Here is a 24,240-nt window from a genome sequence, read left to right as displayed (position 1 = left end):
CAACGAGCCACAACAAAAACAACAACAGAACTCAGCTGTTCTGCAGCTAACTAGCCGGCCTAGTTACTCAGTCCTGTGCTTTACATTTGGGATATGTATAAGTTGCTTTACAGTTGATAATACGTTTGAATATAAAGCAAATCTTATAAAATCCACAACAACGCGCTGTAACTAGTTTTTATTTTGATCTCTTTTCTGATAGCTTTTAGCAGCTAGCCTTTAACTGAGGACAGGAGGGAGCGCGTTCGACGTAAAGGTAAAGACGCGACTTTTTTCTTGACAATAGCGCAAAACAGTCACATAATACACTCTAGCCTGTATAATTAGACAGTTGAAGTTTATGGATAGGCCCGTTTTTTGACGAAAGCTGAACGGTAACTATCTGCAAAGGAGAGGAAATGTTGGAGCTGCTAACAGACCTGTAGTCATGTTGCAAAAACCATGAGTCACATAACTCCATTGTAATTCAATATCGCGAGAAAACTGAGCAAGTGTGTATCACTTTTAATGAGTTTTGTTGCCATCGTTGAGGTAACAACTTTTATATAGTCTATGGGTAACAATGGGACACCAACAGTTGTGGCTCGCGTGGTCAATTTCCCAGTCAACTGTAAAGGGCATGAGAACGACTATGTTTTCACCCAACTGTACTTAGACACAGGACTTAAAGAGTAAAGACACCCCAGTAAAGAATTCACACAATTAGCTCAGTATGGGGTAAGAACTTAAAGGGATAGCTCAGTTTCTTTGAAGTAGGGTTATATGGGGAACTTAATCGTAGACAGTATATTACATCCAGTATTATGTCAGTTGGCCCCAGCTTGGAGAAACAGACTGGAGTCTGACATGGAAGCTAAGCAATCTACTGGTGTAGAAGGGTCAGCACACGTGTTTTAGCCACCTAAACAAATCCCACTTAAAAAAATCAATATGCTATATTGAGACTATATACACTGCTTTGCTTTAATGTCAGACAGTGATTTCTAACGGGAAAAATTAAGCTGTTCTATCACTCCAGACTCCTTTGAGGGACATTGCTGAACACAGGAGCTGCTGGTCTACCACTTCCTCGAACAGTTTGTTTGAGTAATTGGTGAATCTGAACTAAACCTTTTTAAATGCAAAAACCACACAAAGTCACACAAGAATACTAACTAAGTGATTGAAACTGGGGTAGACCAGCAGCTACTGTGTTCAGCATGCTGAAATTACTGTCAAGGGAGACCGGTGGCTTTGACGAGAGCATTGATGGGGAAATGAAGCTGTTCACGCTCTCTGATGGAAAGGTTAAGTGCTGAAAATACTGTCAATATAGCTTCCACTTAGACTGATATTCTTTTAGGTGGGACTTTTTTTTAGGTGGTTTAAAATGTTTTGTCGCTGGCCCCCATACACATACACATTAACTTCTATGACGGACTCCAGCCTGCTTCTCTAATCTATGGGTGTGCCGACAGATGTCTACTGCATGACTACTCTGTACAACCCCACTTAAAAAAAATTCGAACTATCCCTTTAAAATATCGCCAAATAAGTCAGCATCTTTGTCTATAGATGGTGACAATGGCTCAGAGGTAGAGTGGGTCGTCCACCAATCGGAAGATCAGCGGTTCGAACTCCCTGGCTCCCAGTCTGCATGTCGAAGTATCCTTGAGCAAGATACTGAACCCTAAATTGCTCCCAATGATGCTTCCATCGGTGTGTGAGTGAGTTTAAAAAAACACTGAGTAGCATGTGGCACCTTGTATGGTAGCCTTGGCCACCAGTGTATGAATGTGTGTGTGAATAGGTGAATGTGACTCATAGTGTAAAAAAGCTCTTTGAGTGGTCGGATGACTAGAAAGGTGCTATACAAATGCAGGTCCATTTATAGATCTGTGTTATACTATACATCTCAATGTAACTGTACTTTTATTTTTTAGTACATTTATGGACAATTAATTCTTTGGTACTCCAGCTTTTGGTCCACATTCCCAAGCATTGACTGTGTTGTCCAGGTGGACCAAAATTAATATGAATTCTAATGATATTTTCCTGTCTGTGTCCTCAGGTCTGTTGCACTGCCTGCTGTAAGACAGACCACTTAATGAACCAGAGTAGGTGTAATTTTTGTTCTGCCTGCTACCTTGAACATCTTAAAAAAAGAAACAAAAAGGTCAACCTCTTAAATTTTTTTCTGTTTCTTTTCTCTGTCTCAAAGACTTCCCCAAGCCAGAGATATTTATGGCAAAGGCAGACCACAAGACTGTCGGCGGAGATTCTCCCCTCCGTCAATGACCACCAATATTATTTCATCACCTGTCATCATGTCGCCGCGAAAAAGACCCCTAATCCCTGTAAGCAGCCGGCGGAAAGCAGTGGATGACTTCTTTCCTTTCAACTTCCTGCCAGTGGAATGCCAGCTGCACGTCTTGTCCTTTTTGAATGAGGTGGATAAATGTAGCTGTGCTTTGGTTTGCTTGAGCTGGAGCTGCCTGGTCCGCTCATGGAAGCTGTGGCGGGTGGCAGACTATTCCCGTCGCGGCGTCTTCCATCTGGGTCAGGAGGGGCTGCTTGTTTCTAACCGTGAGTTTGAGAGGTGGAAATCCTGGGTCCACCATTACACCCATCACCTCATCTCCCGGCGGGCCAGCCTGCTCACGCTGAAGGCCAGCTTCGACCTGGGGGATCGCTGCAACAAGTGGGGTGACCTGCTCAGTCACCTGCTGGATAATGTCCACTGCAGAGACCTGAGCCACCTGGACCTTAACTGGACATTTACTCTTCTTGAGCCACTGGACCTCAGGGTACACTCCAGCTCCAGTTCGCACCAGGACAGCATAACCAAGATGGACCAGGTAACTGGGTTTTACTCAAGTTTATTTCAAATGAAAGCATGATTGCAACAATTGGTAACTGAACTTAAGTGGCCTCAGTAAACATTGCACTTACGTAACCACCCTCGAACCAAAATGTGTGTTTAAAGTTCCCTCTGTGATGATTAGCTTTATCACTTCTTGTGTGATGGAAGGACAAAACTGCAGGGGCATAGACTGAGAATTTGTACATTGACTACTCTTCATTGCAGGCCCTCTTTGTAAGACAACTGATAAATGGTAAATTGTCAATGGACTTGTGCTTGTGTAGCGCTGCTTTCACACTACTTGTCATATTCACCTATTAACACACATTTATGCACTGGTGGTTGAAGATACCTTACGAGATGCCACCTGCTACTCAGTTAGCCATTTTAATGCACTCACACACTGACAGAACAGCCATTGAGAGCAATATGGGTTTCACTATTTTGCCCAAGGATACTTTGACATGTGGACTGGAGTCAGAGTCAGATTTAGATAACTTAATTAATCTCACCAGGGACAATTTGTTTGAACAGCTTGCCTTGCACACATACTATAACATACAGTAACATGTAGACATATATCTAGATAGTAAGAAATAAAAGTCAAAAAATGTGCGTAGGAGTTCAGTGGAACAAAAGAATCTAGAAATTATTAAAAAGTTAATAGACTGCTCATCAATAAAATAAATTAAATCACACAGCTTTTTGACCATTTTGAGTGCGCTAGTAGTACACTGCATTTTCCCATATTGTGCAGTGTGATCCCTACTTCCCAACTGCATATAATAACAACAACTCTTGGTAATACAGGGTTCTTGCAGATCCTTAAAAAGTCTGAAAGGACATTTAGTTCAGTAATCAAAAAAGAAGACCTTATTTGGTAGTAAAATGTCTTAAATCAATTTTTCTCAAGTCTTAAAAATGCTACAAAATAGGGAGTCAGAACTTATGATTTTTTTTTCTTGGACGCTGTATTGTAAAATCTCAAAATAATTGGTGACATCTTTTTTTCTTAAATAATTTCCCAAATGCCCTTTGCATTAACGTTGCACAGATCAGGATAGTTAAAACAGCAACAGTCATATTTTGTTTCTAGTTGGGATGTTCAGAGCAGAGGATCCACTTTCTGCAAGCCAGCCGTCACTGTACCCTGAACGACGAGGGGAAGTGCAAATTCAGTTGAAATTGGCTATTTAACCAAGATTTCACGGCCTGAAATCGCTTAAAGGGAATACATACAAGCCTGTGTGTATTTCATGAAAAAAATGATTTAAACTCACAACAGGTGGCAGTGAAACCCTACATGCAGAGTGAGAAACACAAAATTGGCAAGAAAATCCTCCAGCAAATGGCAGGTAATTCCCAGTTCTGTCTCCTCTCCACCATGCAACAAAGAAGTCAGGTTTTATGATACAAACAAATATTTGGGCAAAATTTTATCTAACCATTCAAAATGAATGTCGGTTCATGTTTTTTGGTCTTCTGTTTTGGTTATTGTAAAATAACCTGGTACCCTGCAATATATAATTAATTCATGTGACTTGGACCCACAAAAGTGGCACAAAATTGAGTGGATTGACCTATATAGAAATTATTAACTTGTGTAAGTTAATTTTTTATATTATTTTTGCTATGATTTGCACCAATCATGAGTTGATGAGCCTCCTAGCTACTGTGGCTAAGATAGATAACAGTAACACTGTGTTAAATTTTGCAGCTATTTTAGATTTAGTCTTTGTCCTGAGACAAAAATCACATTTTTATCATTCATAGTTTTAGTCATGTAATCATGTAATCATTATGTTTCTGCATTTAAAAATTGAATATAGACATTTTTTTTCTACAACAACAAATAATTCTACACACTTACAAACTATCATTTCTCCAGCAGTGTTTGACAGGTTTAAGGGGTGGTTTACAAGCACACACTGATCATCATTTGAAAAGCTCAACATCTCTCTATTTATGCTCTCAAAAACTTGGACACCACGGTTAACCAATCTGAGACAACTAGGATTTGTACCCAGGTTCATTGTAAACTCCAACTTCTCCATCTCACTGTTCAGAAGCAGAAAAAAACTTCATTAAAGCCCGAATTCTTTATTAATCTGCAACATATTAGTCTGGAAATTTAAACTTGTCTCCTCTCACAGAGTTGGTGATTAAAACTTAACTTTCATCTCTGTCAGAGAAAACTGATCTGAGTTCAGACTGTTTGCTTACAGTACAGCTACACTCACAGATAACTGAGCCTTCTCCCTGCCTGTCAAACAGCATCAAACCATTAACCTTCCAGAGATAGTCCTGATCTGAGTGGAGTCCTGCAGGGATCAGCTGTGATGTCCGGCAGCCAGTGGCATGTCGTGATCTTGGCAAGGCTATTAAGATATATTCAGACAGCAGAATGACACAGAGTACAACATAGACAGATTTGGGGGGAAAACTGCTGATGATCATTAGAGTCAGTCTGGGAAAAACACTTGCACTTAAGTCTTTGCATGATTATTTAGTTATTTCAGTAAAATCTGGCAACTTGACACTTTTGACACACATCCCCATTATTGCTAGTGGTGGATTTAAAAATATGATCAATTTCCAAGGAATGGTTTTCTTCTATAGAGGGACTTGACGGAAAAAAATCAGGAACCGTCGTTGTGATCTGGTCTTTTCCATACTAAAATGTCATTTATACAGAAAAATGTCCAGGCAGTTGGTTTACCTGTGTGATTTGATTTGACAGGTGACCAGTTTCCAGGAGCTGCTGACCAAACTCACCCACAGCTGCCCACGCATCTCCAAGATGCGGTTACACTTCGACTGGTCGGATGTGTCCGTGTCACTGCTCACTCAGTTCCAGCAGCTCCGAGTCCTTGAGCTCAAATACTTCTGGGTCTTTAAAGGAGTGACGCCCACAACACTGCAGACCCTGACCAAATCCTTGCCTAACCTGAAGTCTCTGACGTTGCAAATCCTTGTGCCGCTGAGGAACCTGGGCATCTCATACATTTTGGAGTCTCAGTCTCTGGAGTTCCTGGACGTGTCACCCAGCCGAGGCTTGGTCTTCTCATGTCTGAAGCTACCTGCCTTGCGTGAGCTTCGAGCCAAGAAGATTGTTCGCGGCATCACACTGGACCGCAGGACCAGGCTGAGTATCCAGAGCCGGTGGCCCTGCCTTTACCACGTCCTCCGAGAGGGGACGCCAAAGCTCCAGGCCCTCAACAATGAGAGACTACTTCCTACATGGAGAGAGGAGAGCTATGGGGAGCTGTCTGCCATCCTGGAACAGTCCTGTTACTGTGTTCAGCATCTAGACAGCTGGCTTTGGTAGTCAACTGCGTGACTTGAAACTAAGTACATTAGACAGGTGGTCATTAGCAATGTATTGCTTTTATACACACACCATATTTGTCCCCATTTGAATGAACTGAACATGTCCTTAGAGGGACACATTGTTGCACATAGTTGCAGATAACAAAATAGTCTTGAAATGAAATTAAAGGACTGCAAGTTTTTTTTTTTTTCACTTCTTAAACAGAAAGCTGCTGTTACAGTTGGAAACACGTTCCCAGGACAATGATACACAGTGTGTCTACAACTGTTTTAATTAGTTTGCCCATTATGTCCAAAAAGCAAAGGTGCTTCATGCTGATTGCACTGTGTTGTGCTGGCCTGGATTTGTTTCCACCAAAGTTCTGCGCTGGAAAACTGACAACATTAACTACAACCCTGAGCTGAGAGTGAATGTGAAAAGAAGACTTGAGTATAATGGTGACTCAGAGTTGTGGAGAGTGCCTTCGAAATTGTAAAAGAGAGAAATGACTGAGAACCAGGAGAAAATGTATAGGAAGTTTTATTTTCGTTCCTTTTTACAATGAGCCTCAACTGTTTGCTTCTGTCGAGTCAGAAATGGAAGCAGTGCTTTTGCAATGATCTTTCTAAACAGCAGAGGTCCTTATTGTCACAGATTTGACTGTGGAGATTTCTCTCCCAAAGGTCTTACAACTCAAACTTGTGTTTACATGTGCATTAGTGTAACCTTGTCTCTTAGTGGACCAAAGGATTCTGAACATTTCACTCCAGTACTTGTGCTCATGTGTTGTATGAGTAGCAGATGTATGCATGAGGGTATTTTTGCATCAATGTATTTGTGAGATTTGGCTGATATGATGGAAGGTTTGAGTGGAGAACATTTCACTGAATTCATCATGAAGAACTGTTTTTAATCTTAAAGCTGCAGTTGGTAACTTTTATTAAAAAATACACTTCTTTTCATATTTGCTGAAACTGTCACTATAGTCAGTTCAATTCAGTTTTATTTCTAAAGCCCAATATCACAAATCACAATTTGTGTAACCACGGCCCACAGTCCAGGTGCAACCATGATCAAAGGGAACCTGCGAGACAAGGGAGGACAAAGGCTCCAGGGAAAAATCTGAGTTAGTAACATGCATTAACAGAACATGAATGTTTGTTAATGGAGAGAGACAGAAAGAGAGAGGAGCTCAGTCAGCACATTTACATGACATTAGAGAAAATGTCATACATGTTGAAATACATGTAAACATGTTCGATCAAATCAAATTTCTCAAAGCTAGATACCCAGATAATGCGATTGGGAGTCTAATTACTCCTGCATGTGTACAGTCAATTGGACCCAAACTGGCCTAGGCGCTCTGCGCATGCTCCACAATTTCCGCCCCAGGCTTTGACCTGGAAGTCGAATAGCATTAAATGCGTAACAGAAGAGGAAGCCAGTAACAACATGACAAAATCTACATCTACAGAGTCGACATACTTAGGTCAATAAATCGATTCCCCTCACGTGCTTGTATACTGAGACAAGGACAGTAGCCCAATTAAATGGCTTAGTAGAGCTATAACCGTAGCTCAACTTAACTATGTGTGTAAATTGATTGATTGATTGATTGATTGATTGATTATTTTTATTTACATGTCATGCACAAAGTGCCCAACCCTCATGGGTTTATAAGACACCAAAAAGAAAGTACAGTTGCAGTGTACATTATTATTATTATTTTTATTTATTTATTTATTTTTTCATTTCATACATAATTACAGCCCCTTTTACGGCTCAGACTTTAAACAGAATATTCTGCCTTCTCTCCCACGCTTTACAAATAACAAAAAAGGTTCCCTTTCTAAAACACAACTCAAGTTTCTCATACTTGTCCAGTCAAAAGAAATCAGCATAAATAGAGGACATTTTAATAAAAAGTACATCCCTCAAGTCCTCATAAACAAGACAGTAAAACAGAAAATGGACCTCACTCTCAATTTCACCGAGCTCACACACCTGACAAAGTCTGTCCTCCTCTGGAATGGCATTAAACCTGCCGGTCTCTAAAGCCAAGGGTAATGTTCCTGAACATAAACATACTCAGTATGTCATAGGGAGTCCTCGGCAGACCAGTCCTATGTCATCCTCAATGATGGCTGGCCCAAGGTAAGCCCGCGCCAGCCCTAACTATAAGCTTTATTCACACAGCACTAAATTTGTGCATCTCAAAGTCAAGGATGCTTCCTTAGTAAGACAAGTCCTTCCAAGTCAGGTCCTACAGAGGCTTGGTAAGACTCCTTCCTAGCATTCAGTGAACACACATTGGAACATGGTACTGAGTGTCCAGGTGTCCGTCATTGAAGAGGCACCACCTTCACTTCTGGCAAATCATGTGAAAACAATTGTGGGTACTTCACACCCACTAAGGATACACACATATTCTTAAAAATTCTCTGAAGGAAGCCTTTTATCACAAACTGTTGGTATGTTTTCTTACGAAAAAACCCAAATCCCTACATATCCCACATTTTTCAAAAGGCTGCGATCACACATCTAATACACTGATGGGAGTTAACAAGGAAGCAGTCCAGAGCGATCTTGTAAGGAGGCAGGTTGAGGTATGGCTGGTTCACAAAAGTCCGGATTTTCCCCTGGAGTGGCGTGTTTGGAACCATGTGAACATGGAATCATTTTAAGGTACATCCTCACAGTGTTTCTTTCCTAAACCTAACATCCATAACTTTACGTTAAAGTAACTGTACATTAAGGTCATTTGTTATGTGCTAATTCATACGATATCATATGAACTATTGTGCATGCATTTTTCATAGGATATCATACGAACAGTTCTATGAGCAATCCTTTTTCTGAAGGAAGAACTCAGTCCTCGGTATAATTGGAAGGATCCTTGACACTGAAACAGTCCTTCAGCGGGAGTCAATGATGTGGCCTCCTTGAACCTCAGCTGTTAAGAATCCTTCCTTGACTTTGAGAAGCACCAAATGAGACCAATTATCTTACAAAAAAGCCTTGTAGCACTTGTAATGGCATCATCTCATGTAATGAAACATCGACTCAGAGCCAAGGGGTCTCCAACACAACTGCCAGTCATGCCAACCTCTGTCAAACTAGGCAGCGCTGATAAAATATGAATCAAGATTCTGTTATTGCATTGCCTAATTCTCACCTCAAATGTTTTCAGAAACATATCTTTGTGTACCGTTTAGCTGTAAAATGAGAAAGTTAGGAACCTGGTTGCCATGATGGAAAGTTGAGCTGAAACAAAACACCACCTACCAACAAGATAAAATTTTTTACAACTTAACAGTACATTCAAATGTGTTTCTGAAAACAGCAGGAGAGACTCCTCGGCTCTGATTTGTTGTTTTCAGTGAGCAGCAGTTAGTTCTAGCAAATGCCATTAGAAGCAGCTGGAAGAGGAGGAGGGGTGTGATTTTTTTCAGACTATCTGTTTCATGTAGTTCTCTCACAAAAAAGTGGTAGTTTCAGCAAAACGACAAAGTTTTTTATAAAAGTCACTTACTGTAGCTTTAACTGTTCACAGGCTTGTGTGTTTGTGTGTGTAAGGCAGCAGATTAAAGTTTCAATGAAAAACATGAATCATTTTACAGACAACAGCTCTGATTCCAGGACTTACCTCCTGCTTTCTGAGGGAAAATCCCTCCTGAACAACAAATGCACAGTGTGAGTAAAAAGCTCTGACATTAAGACAGATGTTGTAACATCTGGTTTGGACCACTTTTTTCACATCATAATACATAATAAATTTAATTTTATGGACTCCAATGCAATGGAACATTGTTATAAGTAAGCACTGGGGAAGTATTTGCTGTTGTTAAACTTTTGATGAAATGGATGGAATTTACTTTAAAAGTTTCTTTTTCCCAAAAAGCTCTCACAAGTGTCATAACCATCATTACAGCTGATAACAGGCCATTAATCAGAGATAATGTGGAATATGGCCTTGCTTGGCTGCTCCTCCACCTGGCTCCAGTCTCACAGCGATGATGATTTGCCGTCATTGTTGCGCCATCTTAGTGTTTCAGTATGCTTGGGCTGGTCTGATCTCCTTGATCCTGCAACAGGCACATCTGTTCTGAGTACAAACAACCACTGCCGCACCCAGCACGGACTCTCTTCCTACACTGTTTCCACTTTCTCTATTTGTCTCCCTGTGTTTTCTCTCCTGAGGTGAGACGTGTGTGTGTGTGTGTGTGTGTGTGTGTGTGTGTGTGTGTGTGTGTGTGTGCGTGTGGTCATGGTGGTCGTGATTCCCTGAAGTTTGGGCTTTCCAGCCAAATCTGCTCTCTACTCTCCTCCTCTTCTTTCTCCTCTCTTTTCCAGCCCACTCAGCACTCCTCCCTTCATATGCTTCTCGTTTGTTAAGAGTTTGTTGAGCGCACAGGATCTGTGTTGACATGTATCGCTGGAAACCATCATCTGACCCCCTGCATTGAGGTTTTACCTGGCTGTGGAGGGCAGTTGTTCGAGGGAGACACCACTGCATCTTGAAACTCAGGACACCTTCACCTACAATCCAAAGTGGTGACGCTGATGTTCTCCTTCTGAAGGATTTTCTTCAGCTACAGCTCTTGTTTCCATTGAGACGTGATTATGATGATTCGGGCAGTGTGTGCTATGCTCATAGAAAGGGAATGTGAGGGAGTGTGTGTGTGTGAGATGGGTCGGAGAGTGCAGTGTGAGGATAAAGTGTTCCTTGAGGTTTACCTAACCCCTGCATTAGTGGCAAGACCACAGTAACCGCCTCCAGATGTCTGAGAGCACAATCTGACTGATTATTTACGACGAGGCCAATGAACATCGCCCTCTTCACACTGTAACACTTACTCTTTGCTCCTTCGGCAATGCCCAAGTTAATGCTTAATCAAAGTACAGACCCTTAATTGCTAAGGCCAAGCCCTGTTTATGGGAGGGAGGTTACTTGGATGTGAACAGATCAGTCATTGCAAACCAAAGGCACACAAGCTCAGGGACTCATCAGAATCATCTCTACCAGTCAAGCAACAGGACCCTCAGGACTGACCGCAGGAAACAGCCACCATGCCCAAAAAATCCATCATATCCAAGGCTTTCGGCGCTGCTTTTGTCATCCTGACTATCTCTGTCATCGCTGGTATTGTTATCATGATCATCTTTTACAACACTGAGATCTCTACATTGAAACCGACGCCTCGTCCAACCTTCCTACCCACCACCCAAGGTCCACCACCCGCCATGCGGCTGCCAAAGAATCTCATACCTCACAGCTACAAGGTATTCCTCCAGCCTCACCTCTACACCCGAATCATTGAGGAGGTAAATGTCACCAGTCCCAACCAGACGATGCTCTTTACTGGGAACTCTACCGTTAACTTTCACTGTGTCCAGAGAACAAACACCATCTACCTCCACAGCAGTGACCTGACAGTGTCTAATCCACTGGTGATGAACAGGGACACGAATGAGATGATTAGTGTTTCTACAATGAGAGACCACTTCAAAGGCACTTACTTTCTAGAGATCCAGTTGAACGATGCACTGGAGGCGGAAGGGAATTACAGTTTGTTTCTGGATTTCAAGGGAGACATGTCACAATCTCTCGATGCGATGTATCCAAGCACATATGTTGAAGGTGTCCCAGCTCATGAAAGCGATAAAAATACAGAGAGGTGAGTAAAAAACAATAAAGCTTTTATGTTTGTGTGTGTAACTATTCTGATGGTATACATTTTTGGAAAAACATTCTGTAAGGGTTTCCCCCAGAAAACCATTGGGCACCAAATTTTAAAATTCCCAAATTTAAAATCTTGGTGACTTTTAGACACACAACATAAGATGAAAAGGCACAAGCTATGCCATCATTACAGCAGAGTCAAATTGCAATGCTTTCATGGAAACTAAAAGAATGTATGAACTGCAGTTGAACATAAAGCATGAAGTATTCATGTCCAAAGTTCTGTGTTGTAAATGATCCTCATCCAGCTTTAATTCTCAGACTTAATTTGTTATTCTGTGATGATAAATCAGCAAACTTCCAATCCATCATATTTTGCAGAATTATTTAGTGAGTTGCTAAAAAATGTTATCATCAAGTACTTTCGTTTCTTTACTAAGTACATAACAGTAGAAAAAAAAGTTACATTACTTGCTACATTACATTTGTTCAAGTCCAACTCTTTACCAGGAATAACTCATTTTTTGAAGTAGGGTTGTATGGGTTATTTTTCCAAAGACAATACATTAAACACAGTAGATGTCAGTCGGCACCAGTGTTAATTTTGACAGCTACTTTAGTCTTATTCTTATGCTTGAGACAAAATGTGCTGAAAATACTCCCACTATAGAGTGCACTTAAATTGAAATTCATTTTTCAGACAGGGCTTTTTTCAGGTGGCTGACCCCGTCATAGTAGCAGATTTCTGAAGCTTCGGTGTCAAACTCCAGCCTGCTTCTCCAAACTGTGTGCATACCGCAAAAATGTACCATCCTTTTAATTAACTCCAAAGCCTCCACACCCACAAGCCACATATTCTGTATATTCACCTTTGCAAGCCACCTCCAGCCTCCAGCTCCAGCTCCACCTCTAGCTAAGCTAACATTTCCCTAACATGGTGAGACCAAACTGATATCAACTTCCATCATTCTCATTCTTCAGTCAGTCATAAACCAAGAGGGAACACTAGAGCCACCCAAAGCTCAGCCTGAAATGATGCAGCAGACTTTTTTCTGTGCTTTTAATTTCCAAAGCCAAAGTGAAGTTGTGAGCTTCAGTTTTGAAGAAATATGTGAAATAAAAACTGAGACTAAACTTCAACTATAATCTTCATGATATTAATTCTACTATGAAATATAGAATCAAGAATGAACCACTGTACTCAGTAAAGAATAAGTCTAATTATTTACCCAAATGAGATGCCACAGATGACATTATTCCTTTTTGTTAAGTAATGTGCCTGCCTAAGATGTTTTTGTCATTTAAGGAAACAAACTTGGTCAGCTCACAAGTTTGATTTTTGAGATGATAAACAGAAAAAAAAATAAGATGGAAGCCATTTAGTCCCCCCACCACCACACCTCAAAACAAAAAATGCATCAGATGTCTTTGCGGTCTTTTACAGAGTGAGCTGTTTACACATGCACTGTGCTACAGTCAGTGTTCCACAGGCAGCTGTGGCTCAGAAGCAGAGCAGGTCGTTTGATTCCCCGGCTTCTCCAGTAGCCTACGCATGTCGAAGTATTCTTACTGAGGTCCCCATATTGCTCCCGATGGCTGTTCCATGGGTGTGTGAATCATTACTGAGTATCAGGTGGCACCTTGTATGGTAGCCTCGTCTACCAGTGTATGAATGTGAGTGTGAATGGGTGAATGTGACTCGTAGTGTAAAGAGTGCTTTGAGTGGTCAGAAGACTAGAAAGGCGCAATACAAGTGCAGGTCCATTTATCATAGCAAGCGAGCATAACTCTCTGTCCACACTCAATCTGTTAAATATGCTTAAATATGCACTTCTGTTACGTCATGTAAACAAACCACATAAGCGACCTATCAGCTGTGCGCTCGACTGGACACACATCAGATCTTGATGATAGAATTATTCAAGTAGAAAATCTTTACTGATGTACAATGTATAATTTGTTGAGAACAAAATGACAAAACAACAGTCAGTGGAAACCAAAATCATCACCCCGTTAAGGGCTGGACTCAAAATCACACCAAAAATCAGACTAAAGAACTGAAAACACAGGCTGATCCAACTTGCATATATTTTATCACGGCACCTCATAATGTGACTCAGTAGTATGGCCCCCATGTGCCTGTATCCACTCCTGACAATGGCTGGGCATGCTCCTGATGAGTCGGTGGATGGTGTCCTGGGGGATCTCCTCCCAGACCTGGATCAGGGCATCAGTGAGCTCCTGGACAGCCTGTAGTGCTACTTGGCGGTGGCGGATGCAACGATACATAATATCCCATAGGCGCTCAGTTGGATGTAAGTCAGGGGATCGAGAGGGCCAGTCAATAGCATCGTCATCCAGGGACTGCCTACACACTCTGGCCACATGAGGCCGGGCATTGTCCTGCACTACTCTATCCCGCCTGTCACATGTGCTTAGTGTGAACCTGCTCTTATATGTGAAGAGAAAGGGGCGCCAATGGTGGACCTGCCATTTCTGGTACTCTCTGACAAATGCCATTCAAGCTGCACGGTACTGGGCTGTGAGCACATGGGCCCTCCTTCCACCCTAATGGAGTCTGTTTCTGACAGTAAGGTCAGATACATGCACACCAGTAGCTCAGTAGCACCAGTAGGTCATTTTCGTAGGGCTCTGGCAGTGCTCCTCCTGTTCCTCCTCGCACAAAGGAGCAGATACCGGTCCTGCTGCTGGTGTGATGCCCTTCTGAAGCCCTGTCCAGCTCTCCAAATGTAATGGTCCGTCTCCTGATGTCTCCTCCATGCTCTTGAGACTGTGCTGGGAGACACAGCCTGGAGGAGCTGGACTACCTGTACAACCTGATTGGACTGCAGGTTCTGCCTCATGCAACCAGTAGTGACAAGGACACTAGAAGAACACAAAACTAGAGAAGAATCAGTCAGGAAGGATAAGGAGTAACTGCAAACTACAAAACCTTTTGGGGGATGTCTTGCTTTTGCCTCTCCACTGCACCTGTTGTCACTTTGATTTGCACCAAAACAGATGAAACTGATTCACAATCACTTTTGCTTCCTAAATGGGCACAATGATATCCCTGAAGTTTAACTGAGTCTGTGTTAGACTGTGATGATTAAGTGTTCCCTTAATGTTTTGAGCAGTGTGTGTTGTATTTTAAATGCATAACTTCTATTAAGTTACTCTCCAACCCTGGTTAAGGCAGGGTGCTGTGACACACAGTTTGTCACATTATAGTCTGTTCTGTCCAGACCCACAGGAAACGGGATATTCCATTTATTACTCACTCATGTCTTTTCCTCACTATTTACACAATCATTTACACTTATTAAAATTCATAAGCCAAAGGATTGGTACTCCTCCCTTAGATGGTGCTCAGTGGTCTTGGGCTAGCTGTTTGCTATTGTCTGTCCCAAATACACAATCCACCTTCTGGCTTCCTGTGTTATGGACTTTGGTATGCTGTCCATACATTACCACTGTTTTCATCAGTAATTGAAAGACACAAAGACTGCCCTCCACAAAGTCAATACATTCAGTACTTATAAGGGCATCAGTTCAAAGTGACTTGTCATGGGTTGTTTACAAAATCCAATAACTTCCTCATTGTTTTTATCTAGTGTACCTGCAGTATGTACCTGATAATAAAAGGCTGGCTGTCTTTATCTGTATTCATAGATTCCTTGTCGCCACCCATGTGGAACCAACAGATGCCAGGAGAATATTTCCTTGTTTTGATGAGCCAGAAATGAAGGCAGAGTTTGACGTGACCATCATCCACAGGACAGGCACGACAGCTCTAGGGAATGCGGAAAAGTCAGGTAAAAAACAATCTCCTGTGACATTGCCTATATGTACAATATGCTGTAGCTCATGTCTCTTAAAAAAGTCCCCTGCAGCAGTAAAAAAGTCATAAAAGAATTCAAGATATCCTTCCTTATACTGGTCTGCCTTGTTTCCACTCTCTTAGACTCCAGCATTATAGATGATGACTGGAAATACACTCGTTTTCATCCAACACCGAAGATGTCAACATACTTGTTTGCCTTCACAGTTTCAGAGTTCACAGCAACCCCCTCCTTACATGAGCGTGTGGACATTAACGTATGTGCACTGTAGATTCAAGATGAATTGAATGTAATTGCCTACTGTTGTTATTTTGCAAGTAAAATTCTGTTGTTTTTTTCTGCAACATTTTGAAGTTTGATCGAAAGTTTACCTAGAAAAGAGAGTCCTGCCAGTGGTTTTGGTACGGTTCAGTATCAAATCAAAATACCATTCAGCACCATGAACCATTTTTTTTCCAATACCTAAATCATGTTACCTGTTCTTTATTATCATTATTGTTGTCATCATTATTATTATTATTATTATTATTGTTCAGGTTTTTGACCTCTCACTGTTTTTTGATTAAGCACAGGTATTACAGAAGAGAACTAGAAAAGCACTCGGAGAGCGCAGACCTCCGCCAAGCAGCTTGGATTTCCCACCATGTCATTATTTTATCCACTTCGCTTCAACCGATCACCACCCAAATTTTATCATCTGTTCCTTGTCCCGCTATCAGCCTTTCCTTTCATCAAAATCCGTTCAGAACTTTTTGAGTTATTTTGCAGACAAACAAACAGACAAACAGACCAACGCCGGCAAAAACATAATCTCCTTGGCGGAGGTAAATATGTAGGAGGATATGTTCTACCTCTGTGTTTTAACTTGCCTCTGTTTCACCCGTACAGACATATGCTCGTCCTGAAGCCACTGCAGCAGGACACGCTCAATATGCAGCTAACATCACCGGAAAGATTCTCAAGTTCTATGAGAAATATTTTGACATTGATTACAACCAGAAAAAGCTTGGTAAGTCTAGATATAATTGGATGGATGTTGATAAGACCGTATATTCATTATTTAGGAGGGGGAAAGTAGGTAGTGCAAAAAGAGGGATGTAAAATATTTTTTAAGCACCAGGGGGACTTATGTTTTTTTATTTAGGCTTACAGATGGGGCTTGAGCATAACCTGGGATCAATCTGCTGCCTGCTGACTAAGCAAATGTCTTTACATTATTTGATGTCCATACCTATGTGATTCCTCCAGATCAAATTGCACTGCCAGACTTAAGTCCTGGAGCGATGGAAAACTGGGGACTGGTCACATACCAGCAAGGAGGCCTGCTTTATGAGGAAGGAGTGTCCTCACTGTTGCACAAGGAAGTGATCGCCACTCTTATCGCACATGAGCTGGCACACCAGGTTAGAAGGGGAAATAAGTCTTTGTGTGTAATAACAAAATATGAGACAAATTTGACTAATGGATCAAGACATCATCTTTTCCGACTAATTATAAGTGTGTTGTGAGTGTTACCTTAACTATCCACATTTTCTCTTTTTGTTGACAGTGGTTTGGAAATCTGGTGACAATGAAATGGTGGAATGAGATTTGGCTTAATGAAGGCTTTGCCACCTACATGTCATTCTTCGCAGTGGATGATGTTGAGCCCACATTCAAATTAGTAAGCTGAGTCCAAACGTTCGGTGCCATAGCAGTAGCCCTCTTCCTAATGAGGATCCTGCTTTAAAGAATTACACACACTTTTTATTTTTGTCAATTCATTTATTTTCACTGAAGCTTTTCAGCTTGTAGTAACCATAGTCATTGAAAACTTAACATGAAAATTAAGCTTGATGCAAAAAGCCAAGACATACATGTGTTCATGCAATTTGTTTTTCTTCAGAAAGAGGCACATATCATGGACAACCTCCATGAAGCATTTGAGCAGGATGCTCTGGAATCATCCCATCCTCTCACCCCTCCAGAGGAAGATGTCCAGGAAAATTTTGAGATTCTTGGGATGTATGATTCTATAACCTACTGTAAGGTAGAGAGTCAATAAGACTATAAATACATATTCTATCTATCTATCTATCTATCTATCTATCTATCTATCTATGTCACTCATATTAGTGTACCATGCATATTAATGCTGACATGTATTTGGTGCTCACTCTGTAGGGGGCAGCTGTGCTGAGAATGCTGGCAGACGTCGTGGGAGAGAGGGTTTTCAAAATAGGAATCAAAGTAAGCAATGACTTTTAAGCTCATTCAGATGCGCTTTAATGCTTTTAAATGCCTCTGGCAGGGCCCTGCAGACCATCCCTGAGAGTCAAGACTAAAGGTGACGTCTGACTCCCTATTTAACCTTAAAACACAAGGTGACAGATTAGATTGTCCATTAGTCTGGTGCCAAAAAGGCCAGTGTCCTGACAAAGTAGTTGTAGCTTTCTGAAAAGATGCATCCTTTTGATAATTGACCTACAACATAGGTGGGAAAGCAAACTACCACAGTTTTCTAAGTTGATGCCTTCATTGAGGTTATGAAACATTTAAAGCTGAACTGGACTGAATTTGTGTTTCGTCATTCCATATGCATTTTTCTATTGACTTTGCAAAGACAATGTAAAGATACATCATATCTACATCCTGTCTAGTTGGTAATCCAACACAAACTCTCTGTTGATTTGGAGTGGTCATGTTACATGACTTAATTTTAATACAATTTCTTTCAGTTTGAAAAGGCAGAGAAACAGATTTACAATCCACAATTCAATCCACTTGTAGTTTCCATTGCATCAAGCCAGCAGGTGCCCGACTTCTCCCTTGCAGACCTAGAACATCACTGCTGTTGAGGTGCATTTGGCCAGAAAATGACCTTAACATTTATTTCAACATCCCCCTCTTTGGATCTGCAGCTGGCAACTGTGTTTAAATATTTTCTCCCAGTCCTCAACATCAAATCTGAATACAAACTTTCCTCCTAAAAATACTTATTCTGAGTGCAGGGTTATACTGTTAACTATTACCTGTCTCTGGTTCTTTCTGTTTTTGTGTTTTAGGAGTACCTCTCAGACTTCAGGTTTAAAAACGCAGACCAGAACGACCTGTGGAAATATATACAAAAGGTAAAGTCTTAGTTTTAATCAGGTTTTTTTTTACACAGTAATTATGCTAGTGCTAATATCATGTCTGAATGACTGACTGAATTAATTGATCAGTTTATATTTTTATAGCATCAAATATTAATGTGCCATGTTTGCAGGCTGAGGATAATAATGATGGCCACACCAAGGTTGCCAAGATGATGAACACCTGGACCAATCAAATTGGCTATCCTGTCATCACCATCAACACTACCAATGGAGAAGCCTACCAGAAGCACTTCCTGTTCAATGACTCTTCTGAATCTAGGTATGTGCTAAATGGACATTGCTTCAGTGTATACAGATAGATTGAAGCTCAGGACAGTGACAATGATAATAACCATGCAGTTATGTTTTACTCAAAGTGTCTCAGATGCTATAGATTTATAATTACACTCATTAACATTTAATTTCCAGATAACATAAGGATTGCTAAAGTCTTTATTTATATCTTAATCTGTATTATAATATGTTAATTTTATTGAAAAGAACAAATTATTGAGTGATACTCAAAACAAATAGATTTTCTTCTTTAGCATGGAAACAATGGAAGATATCACAAGAGCAATGGAAATAAAGAATTACATAATTTAAGTATATTAGTATTTAAGTTTGAGTGACAGATTGGCTGTTGATAGTGTCCTCAGCTTCTTCGTCAGATCCACCCCTCGCTTCTCCACAGCACCAGCCTCTTGTCCAAATATGGTCACTTCTGGCTTTAAACAACCAAGACGGTGACATCCAAAACACCAAACTTGAGGCTTCAGAATGGGAGTCCACAAACCAACTGGTGACATCACAGTATACGTGCATTATTTTATTCAGCCCATGAGTTTCCAAAAAAAAAAAATCAATTCATGCAGGTTTAACAATACTGAAATAAGGTAATGTAATAGTTTCCCATTGTTGATTATACAGATCAACAATGTTTGTGTTCGACATGAGACACCATGAAGCATACTGTCAACGTTCACCTTTCATTAGCAGACAGTTTAGATGATGTTGTCACTCATTGGCATGTATACTTGATTTTCTCACTAATGGAGGTGGGAAATGTGAGCAAATGTAGTGTAGCAGGAAACTAAACTGGTTCCAAAACAATAACCCGATCCTTCAGTATTTATTGAAATTTTACATCTCAACCATGAGTGCTGCCCAGTAGGTCAAGGATTAGAGAAAATCCTTTACCTTCACTATTGTTCCAAAGGCCAAAGCTGGATCATAAATCTATCCTTCAGCAACTTCATCACTTCACAATGTCTATGTCCCTCTGAAAATAGTTTTCACCAAATAATTACAGAGTCAGGTTCATGTATCTGTTTTGGTTTTAAGTTGTTTTGACCACCCCCACACCATAACAGCTCTGAACAATGGCATGATGGGATTGCAGATATCTGCATATTATACAGGAGATTAGAATTCATGCTCCATTTACAGATCACTGTGCATCACCTTTTTCTAAAAATGTTTCTTTTTGATTTTTATTTTTACACTTCATTGCTTTCTGTATAGATGCTGCTAATCGTTTCCTGGATCATGAGCATCCTCAAGTACTTACTCCACCTTGTTTTTTTGTTTATTTGTTTGTTTTTTTCTGCTATTTCCTGTCTGTTTAGTCTTTGGTGGTACGTCCCAATCAAAGTCATGTCAAATACATCTACACCTACCCTTGTTTGGTTGGAATCCAGCAACTCAGGTAACAGAGTATTCAACACATAGCCTTGGAATAACACCTTGTTTCTTCTAAAACACCATTTAAACGACTTTGTTTTCATATTGGATGAACAACCATCAATTAAGATCTTTCCTGTTGCATCAGGCTCACAGAGGACTAGATATAAAATGTCATGAAAACAAACTTTTGACATATTAAAGGGCCAGTGTGTAATATTTGGCATGGTTTATTGTCAATCTGAATCTGAATCTGAATATTCTACCCATTAATATGTTTATACAAGTGTATGATCGCTATAAAATAAAATTCGTTTGGTTTTCGTAGCCTTATAATTATGCTTTTATATATATACAGTACAGGCCAAAAGTTTGGACACACCTTCTCATTCAATGCGTTTTCTTTATTTTCATGACTATTTACATTGTAGATTCTCACTGAAGGCATCAAAACTATGAATGAACACATGTGGAGTTATGTACTTAACTAAAAAAGGTGAAATAACTGAAAACATGTTTTATATTCTAGTTTCTTCAAAATAGCCACCCTTTGCTCTGATTACTGCTTTGCACACTCTTGGCATTCTCTCCATGAGCTTCAAGAGGTAGTCACCTGAAATGGTTTTCCAACAGTCTTGAAGGAGTTCCCAGAGGTGTTTAGCACTTGTTGGCCCCTTTGCCTTCACTCTGCGGTCCAGCTCACCCCAAACCATCTGGATTGGGTTCAGGTCCGGTGACTGTGGAGGCCAGGTCATCTGCCGCAGCACTCCATCACTCTCCTTCTTGGTCAAATAGCCCTTACACAGCCTGGAGGTGTGTTTGGGGTCACTGTCCTGTTGAAAAATAAATGATGGTCCAACTAAACGCAAACCGGATGGGATGGCATGTTGCTGCAGGATGCTGTGGTAGCCATGCTGGTTCAGTGTGCCTTCAATTTTGAATAAATCCCCAACAGTGTCACCAGCAAAACACCCCACACCATCACACCTCCTCCTCCATGCTTCACAGTGGGAACCAGGCATGTGGAATCCATCCGTTCACCTTTTCTGCGTCTCACAAAGACACGGCGGTTGGAACCAAAGATCTCAAATTTGGACTCATCAGACCAAAGCACAGATTTCCACTGGTCTAATGTCCATTCCTTGTGTTTCTTGGCCCAAACAAATCTCTTCTGCTTGTTGCCTCTCCTTAGCAGTGGTTTCCTAGCAGCTATTTGACCATGAAGGCCTGATTCGCGCAGTCTCCTCTTAACAGTTGTTCTAAAGATGGGTCTGCTGCTAGAACTCTGTGTGGCATTCATCTGGTCTCTGATCTGAGCTGCTGTTAACTTGCGATTTCTGAGGCTGGTGGCTCGGATGAACTTATCCTCAGAAGCAGAGGTGACTCTTGGTCTTCCTTTCCTGGGTCGGTCCTCATGTGTGCCAGTTTGGTTGTAGCGCTTGATGGTTTTTGCGACTCCACTTGGGACACATTTAAAGTTTTTGCAATTTTCCGGACTGACTGACCTTCATTTCTTAAAGTAATGATGGCCACTCATTTTTCTTTAGTTAGCTGATTGGTTCTTGCCATAATATGAATTTTAACAGTTGTCCAATGGGGCTGTCGACTGTGTATTAACCTGACTTCTGCACAACACAACTGATGGTCCTAACCCCATTGATAAAGCAAGAAATTCCACTAATTAACCCTGATAAGGCACACCTGTGAAGTGGAAACCATTTCAGGTGACTACCTCTTGAAGCTCATGGAGAGAATGCCAAGAGTGTGCAAAGCAGTAATCAGAGCAAAGGGTGGCTATTTTGAAGAAACTAGAATATAAAACATGTTTTCAGTTATTTCACCTTTTTTTGTTAAGTACATAACTCCACATGTGTTCATTCATAGTTTTGATGCCTTCAGTGAGAATCTACAATGTAAATAGTCATGAAAATAAAGAAAACGCATTGAATGAGAAAGTGTGTCCAAACTTTTGGCCTGTACTGTATATAGCAAGGACCTTGCTTTAGAGAGGTCGCCATCTTGCGCCGCCATGTATGTACGGCAGACCGAGCGGACAATCCAGCCAGCCAGAGAACGCGTTTCGCGTGTATAAATGAACCAACGAAGACAGCGGAAGGAAGGAAGAAGGAGGAGGAAACAGCAGAGAGTGTTAGTAGTTCGTCGATAGAGAGTAGTGAAAAGTTTTTTTAGTTATAAAGTTCGCCAATGGACCACACTTACCACGCAACAGGAGAGAATGAACCCAAACCGTCATCTGCGAGGAAAAAAAGACGTAACTTCACTCCTTGTGATGCACTCTCTGCGGCGCTTTTCCTCCTGATGATATATCTCCCAACAATGGCAGCAGTAGCACCAAATCCCATTCTGTGCATTCAGCCTCTCTTCTCACCCGCTCAGCATCAAACACATGGAGTTCCTCATCTGTATGCTCCGGCTCAAACAGGTATGGCTCTGGGTCTGTGTCCGCTACAAGAAACTCTTCAAAATCGCGTTCAAAGTCGTCCATTGCAGCTACTATAGTCCGGAGATATTGCTAGGCTAAATAAACGGCTGAGCACTGTTTACAGGCTATGCTGTCAGTCAGTGTGTGGGCTGGAGATTGGCAGAGCAGAGAGGGGAGGGGGGTCCCCACTCGGTATGGTAAACGAGTATGTGTGTAAAGTTATGAAGTGTGTCTGTTATGCTAGAAGAGTCAGAGTTTGGGACGGAGTTTCTGGAGTGCTCAAATAAACAGGCCTTTTTCCCGAATGCTCCTCTGGTCTCCTGCGTGTGAGTGATTCATTACAATATCGTAACATGGCTTAGATTTCTAAATAAACATTCACCTCGTCGCTAGATAGACCTACTCCTGAAAAACTCGTGCGCAAGGCTTTTTGTCCCTACGAGGCCACCGTCATTTACCCGATGGGAGGGGTGAGCGAGTGAGCCCTGCAATCTAGAATTTCACCACTGATGTCACTGTTTTCAACCCATTTTACACACTGGCCCTTTAAGGCAGCTATGTGATGGTCTTTGGTTGGGTACAAGGCAGTTGAACATTTAATGAGACAAACAACAGAACAGATGATTATATACACAAGATTACCTTTTTCTCATTACTAGTTTTTCTTTTGTATGCATACAGTGCCATTGATTATTTATGATATTTACCTTTTAAACAGTAAAGAAAGACGAATTCCTTTCTAAGAGTGGAGAGTGGATCCTGGCAAACATCCACTGTACTGGATACTACAGAGTCAATTACAACCCGGAGAACTGGGGACGCCTCCTGACTCAGCTGGAGACAAACCCACATGTGAGCACTGAGCCACATAATGAAAGAGCAAATCACACAACTGAGCAGAAACTAACCTCTGTCTAGATGTTGTTTATCTGAATGATTAAGGTACAACAATTTACAAACTGCTTTTTACTAAGGGTGAATGACAATAGGCGGCAAGTTGCCCTCTGAGGGCTTATCCCTGAAGTTCTTGGAGACTGGCAGACTGAATTAAATCTTGGCTCACTTTTTTAAATCCTGGCTGTTAAACAGAAAATCATTTGCTGTTAACACACTTCCTTGGCTGTCATTTGGTCTTGCACAAGAGGAATTATATTGAATCCAGAATGTGAACCTCAGTTTCTTAATCTTGACTCTTGCCAAGTGCTGATTAAAATGAACATTCCTGTGTTCTATCATAGACACCTATTACACAATGGGCGTACTGAATTTGGTACTTGCATTAACAAACAATGTCATCAACATCTGTTTAATAAAAATAATA

At 41.1% G+C, this 24,240-nt stretch overlaps 2 protein-coding genes across 3 annotated transcripts in view; both read left to right on the top strand.

Moving 5' to 3' along the window:
* Positions 1-9,947, top strand: LOC117261952 (uncharacterized). Of its 2 annotated transcripts, none has more exons than XM_033634560.2 (4): positions 1-256; positions 2,051-2,096; positions 2,201-2,837; positions 5,583-9,947. In XM_033634560.2, the coding sequence occupies exons 3-4, from the start codon at positions 2,274-2,276 to the stop codon at positions 6,168-6,170; spliced, it is 1,152 nt and encodes a 383-aa protein (XP_033490451.1). In that variant the 5' UTR covers positions 1-256; positions 2,051-2,096; positions 2,201-2,273; the 3' UTR covers positions 6,171-9,947. The 2 variants fall into 2 exon arrangements, with proteins under 2 accessions (XP_033490451.1, XP_078024388.1); XM_078168262.1 differs by lacking the exon at positions 1-256 and adding an exon at positions 287-1,698.
* A 627-nt stretch (positions 9,948-10,574) lies between these two features.
* The window catches only part of anpeplb (alanyl (membrane) aminopeptidase-like b), a 28,529-nt gene continuing 14,863 nt past the window's right edge, over positions 10,575-24,240 (top strand). The window contains exons 1-12 of the mRNA XM_033635286.2: positions 10,575-11,830; positions 15,508-15,650; positions 15,800-15,933; positions 16,566-16,686; positions 16,926-17,080; positions 17,227-17,340; positions 17,563-17,706; positions 17,841-17,906; positions 18,722-18,787; positions 18,925-19,073; positions 20,422-20,501; positions 23,638-23,771. Of these exons, the coding sequence (XP_033491177.1) occupies positions 11,223-11,830; positions 15,508-15,650; positions 15,800-15,933; positions 16,566-16,686; positions 16,926-17,080; positions 17,227-17,340; positions 17,563-17,706; positions 17,841-17,906; positions 18,722-18,787; positions 18,925-19,073; positions 20,422-20,501; positions 23,638-23,771 (1,914 nt within the window). The 5' untranslated portion in view covers positions 10,575-11,222. The remainder of the gene's footprint in view (positions 11,831-15,507; positions 15,651-15,799; positions 15,934-16,565; positions 16,687-16,925; positions 17,081-17,226; positions 17,341-17,562; positions 17,707-17,840; positions 17,907-18,721; positions 18,788-18,924; positions 19,074-20,421; positions 20,502-23,637; positions 23,772-24,240) is intronic.

The sequence above is a fragment of the Epinephelus lanceolatus genome, chromosome 5 (assembly GCF_041903045.1).
Source record: "Epinephelus lanceolatus isolate andai-2023 chromosome 5, ASM4190304v1, whole genome shotgun sequence".
NCBI classification, from domain to species: domain Eukaryota; kingdom Metazoa; phylum Chordata; class Actinopteri; order Perciformes; family Serranidae; genus Epinephelus; species Epinephelus lanceolatus.
The sequence above is the reverse complement of the archived record's forward strand: the minus strand, read 5'-3'. Positions and strand labels throughout refer to the sequence as shown.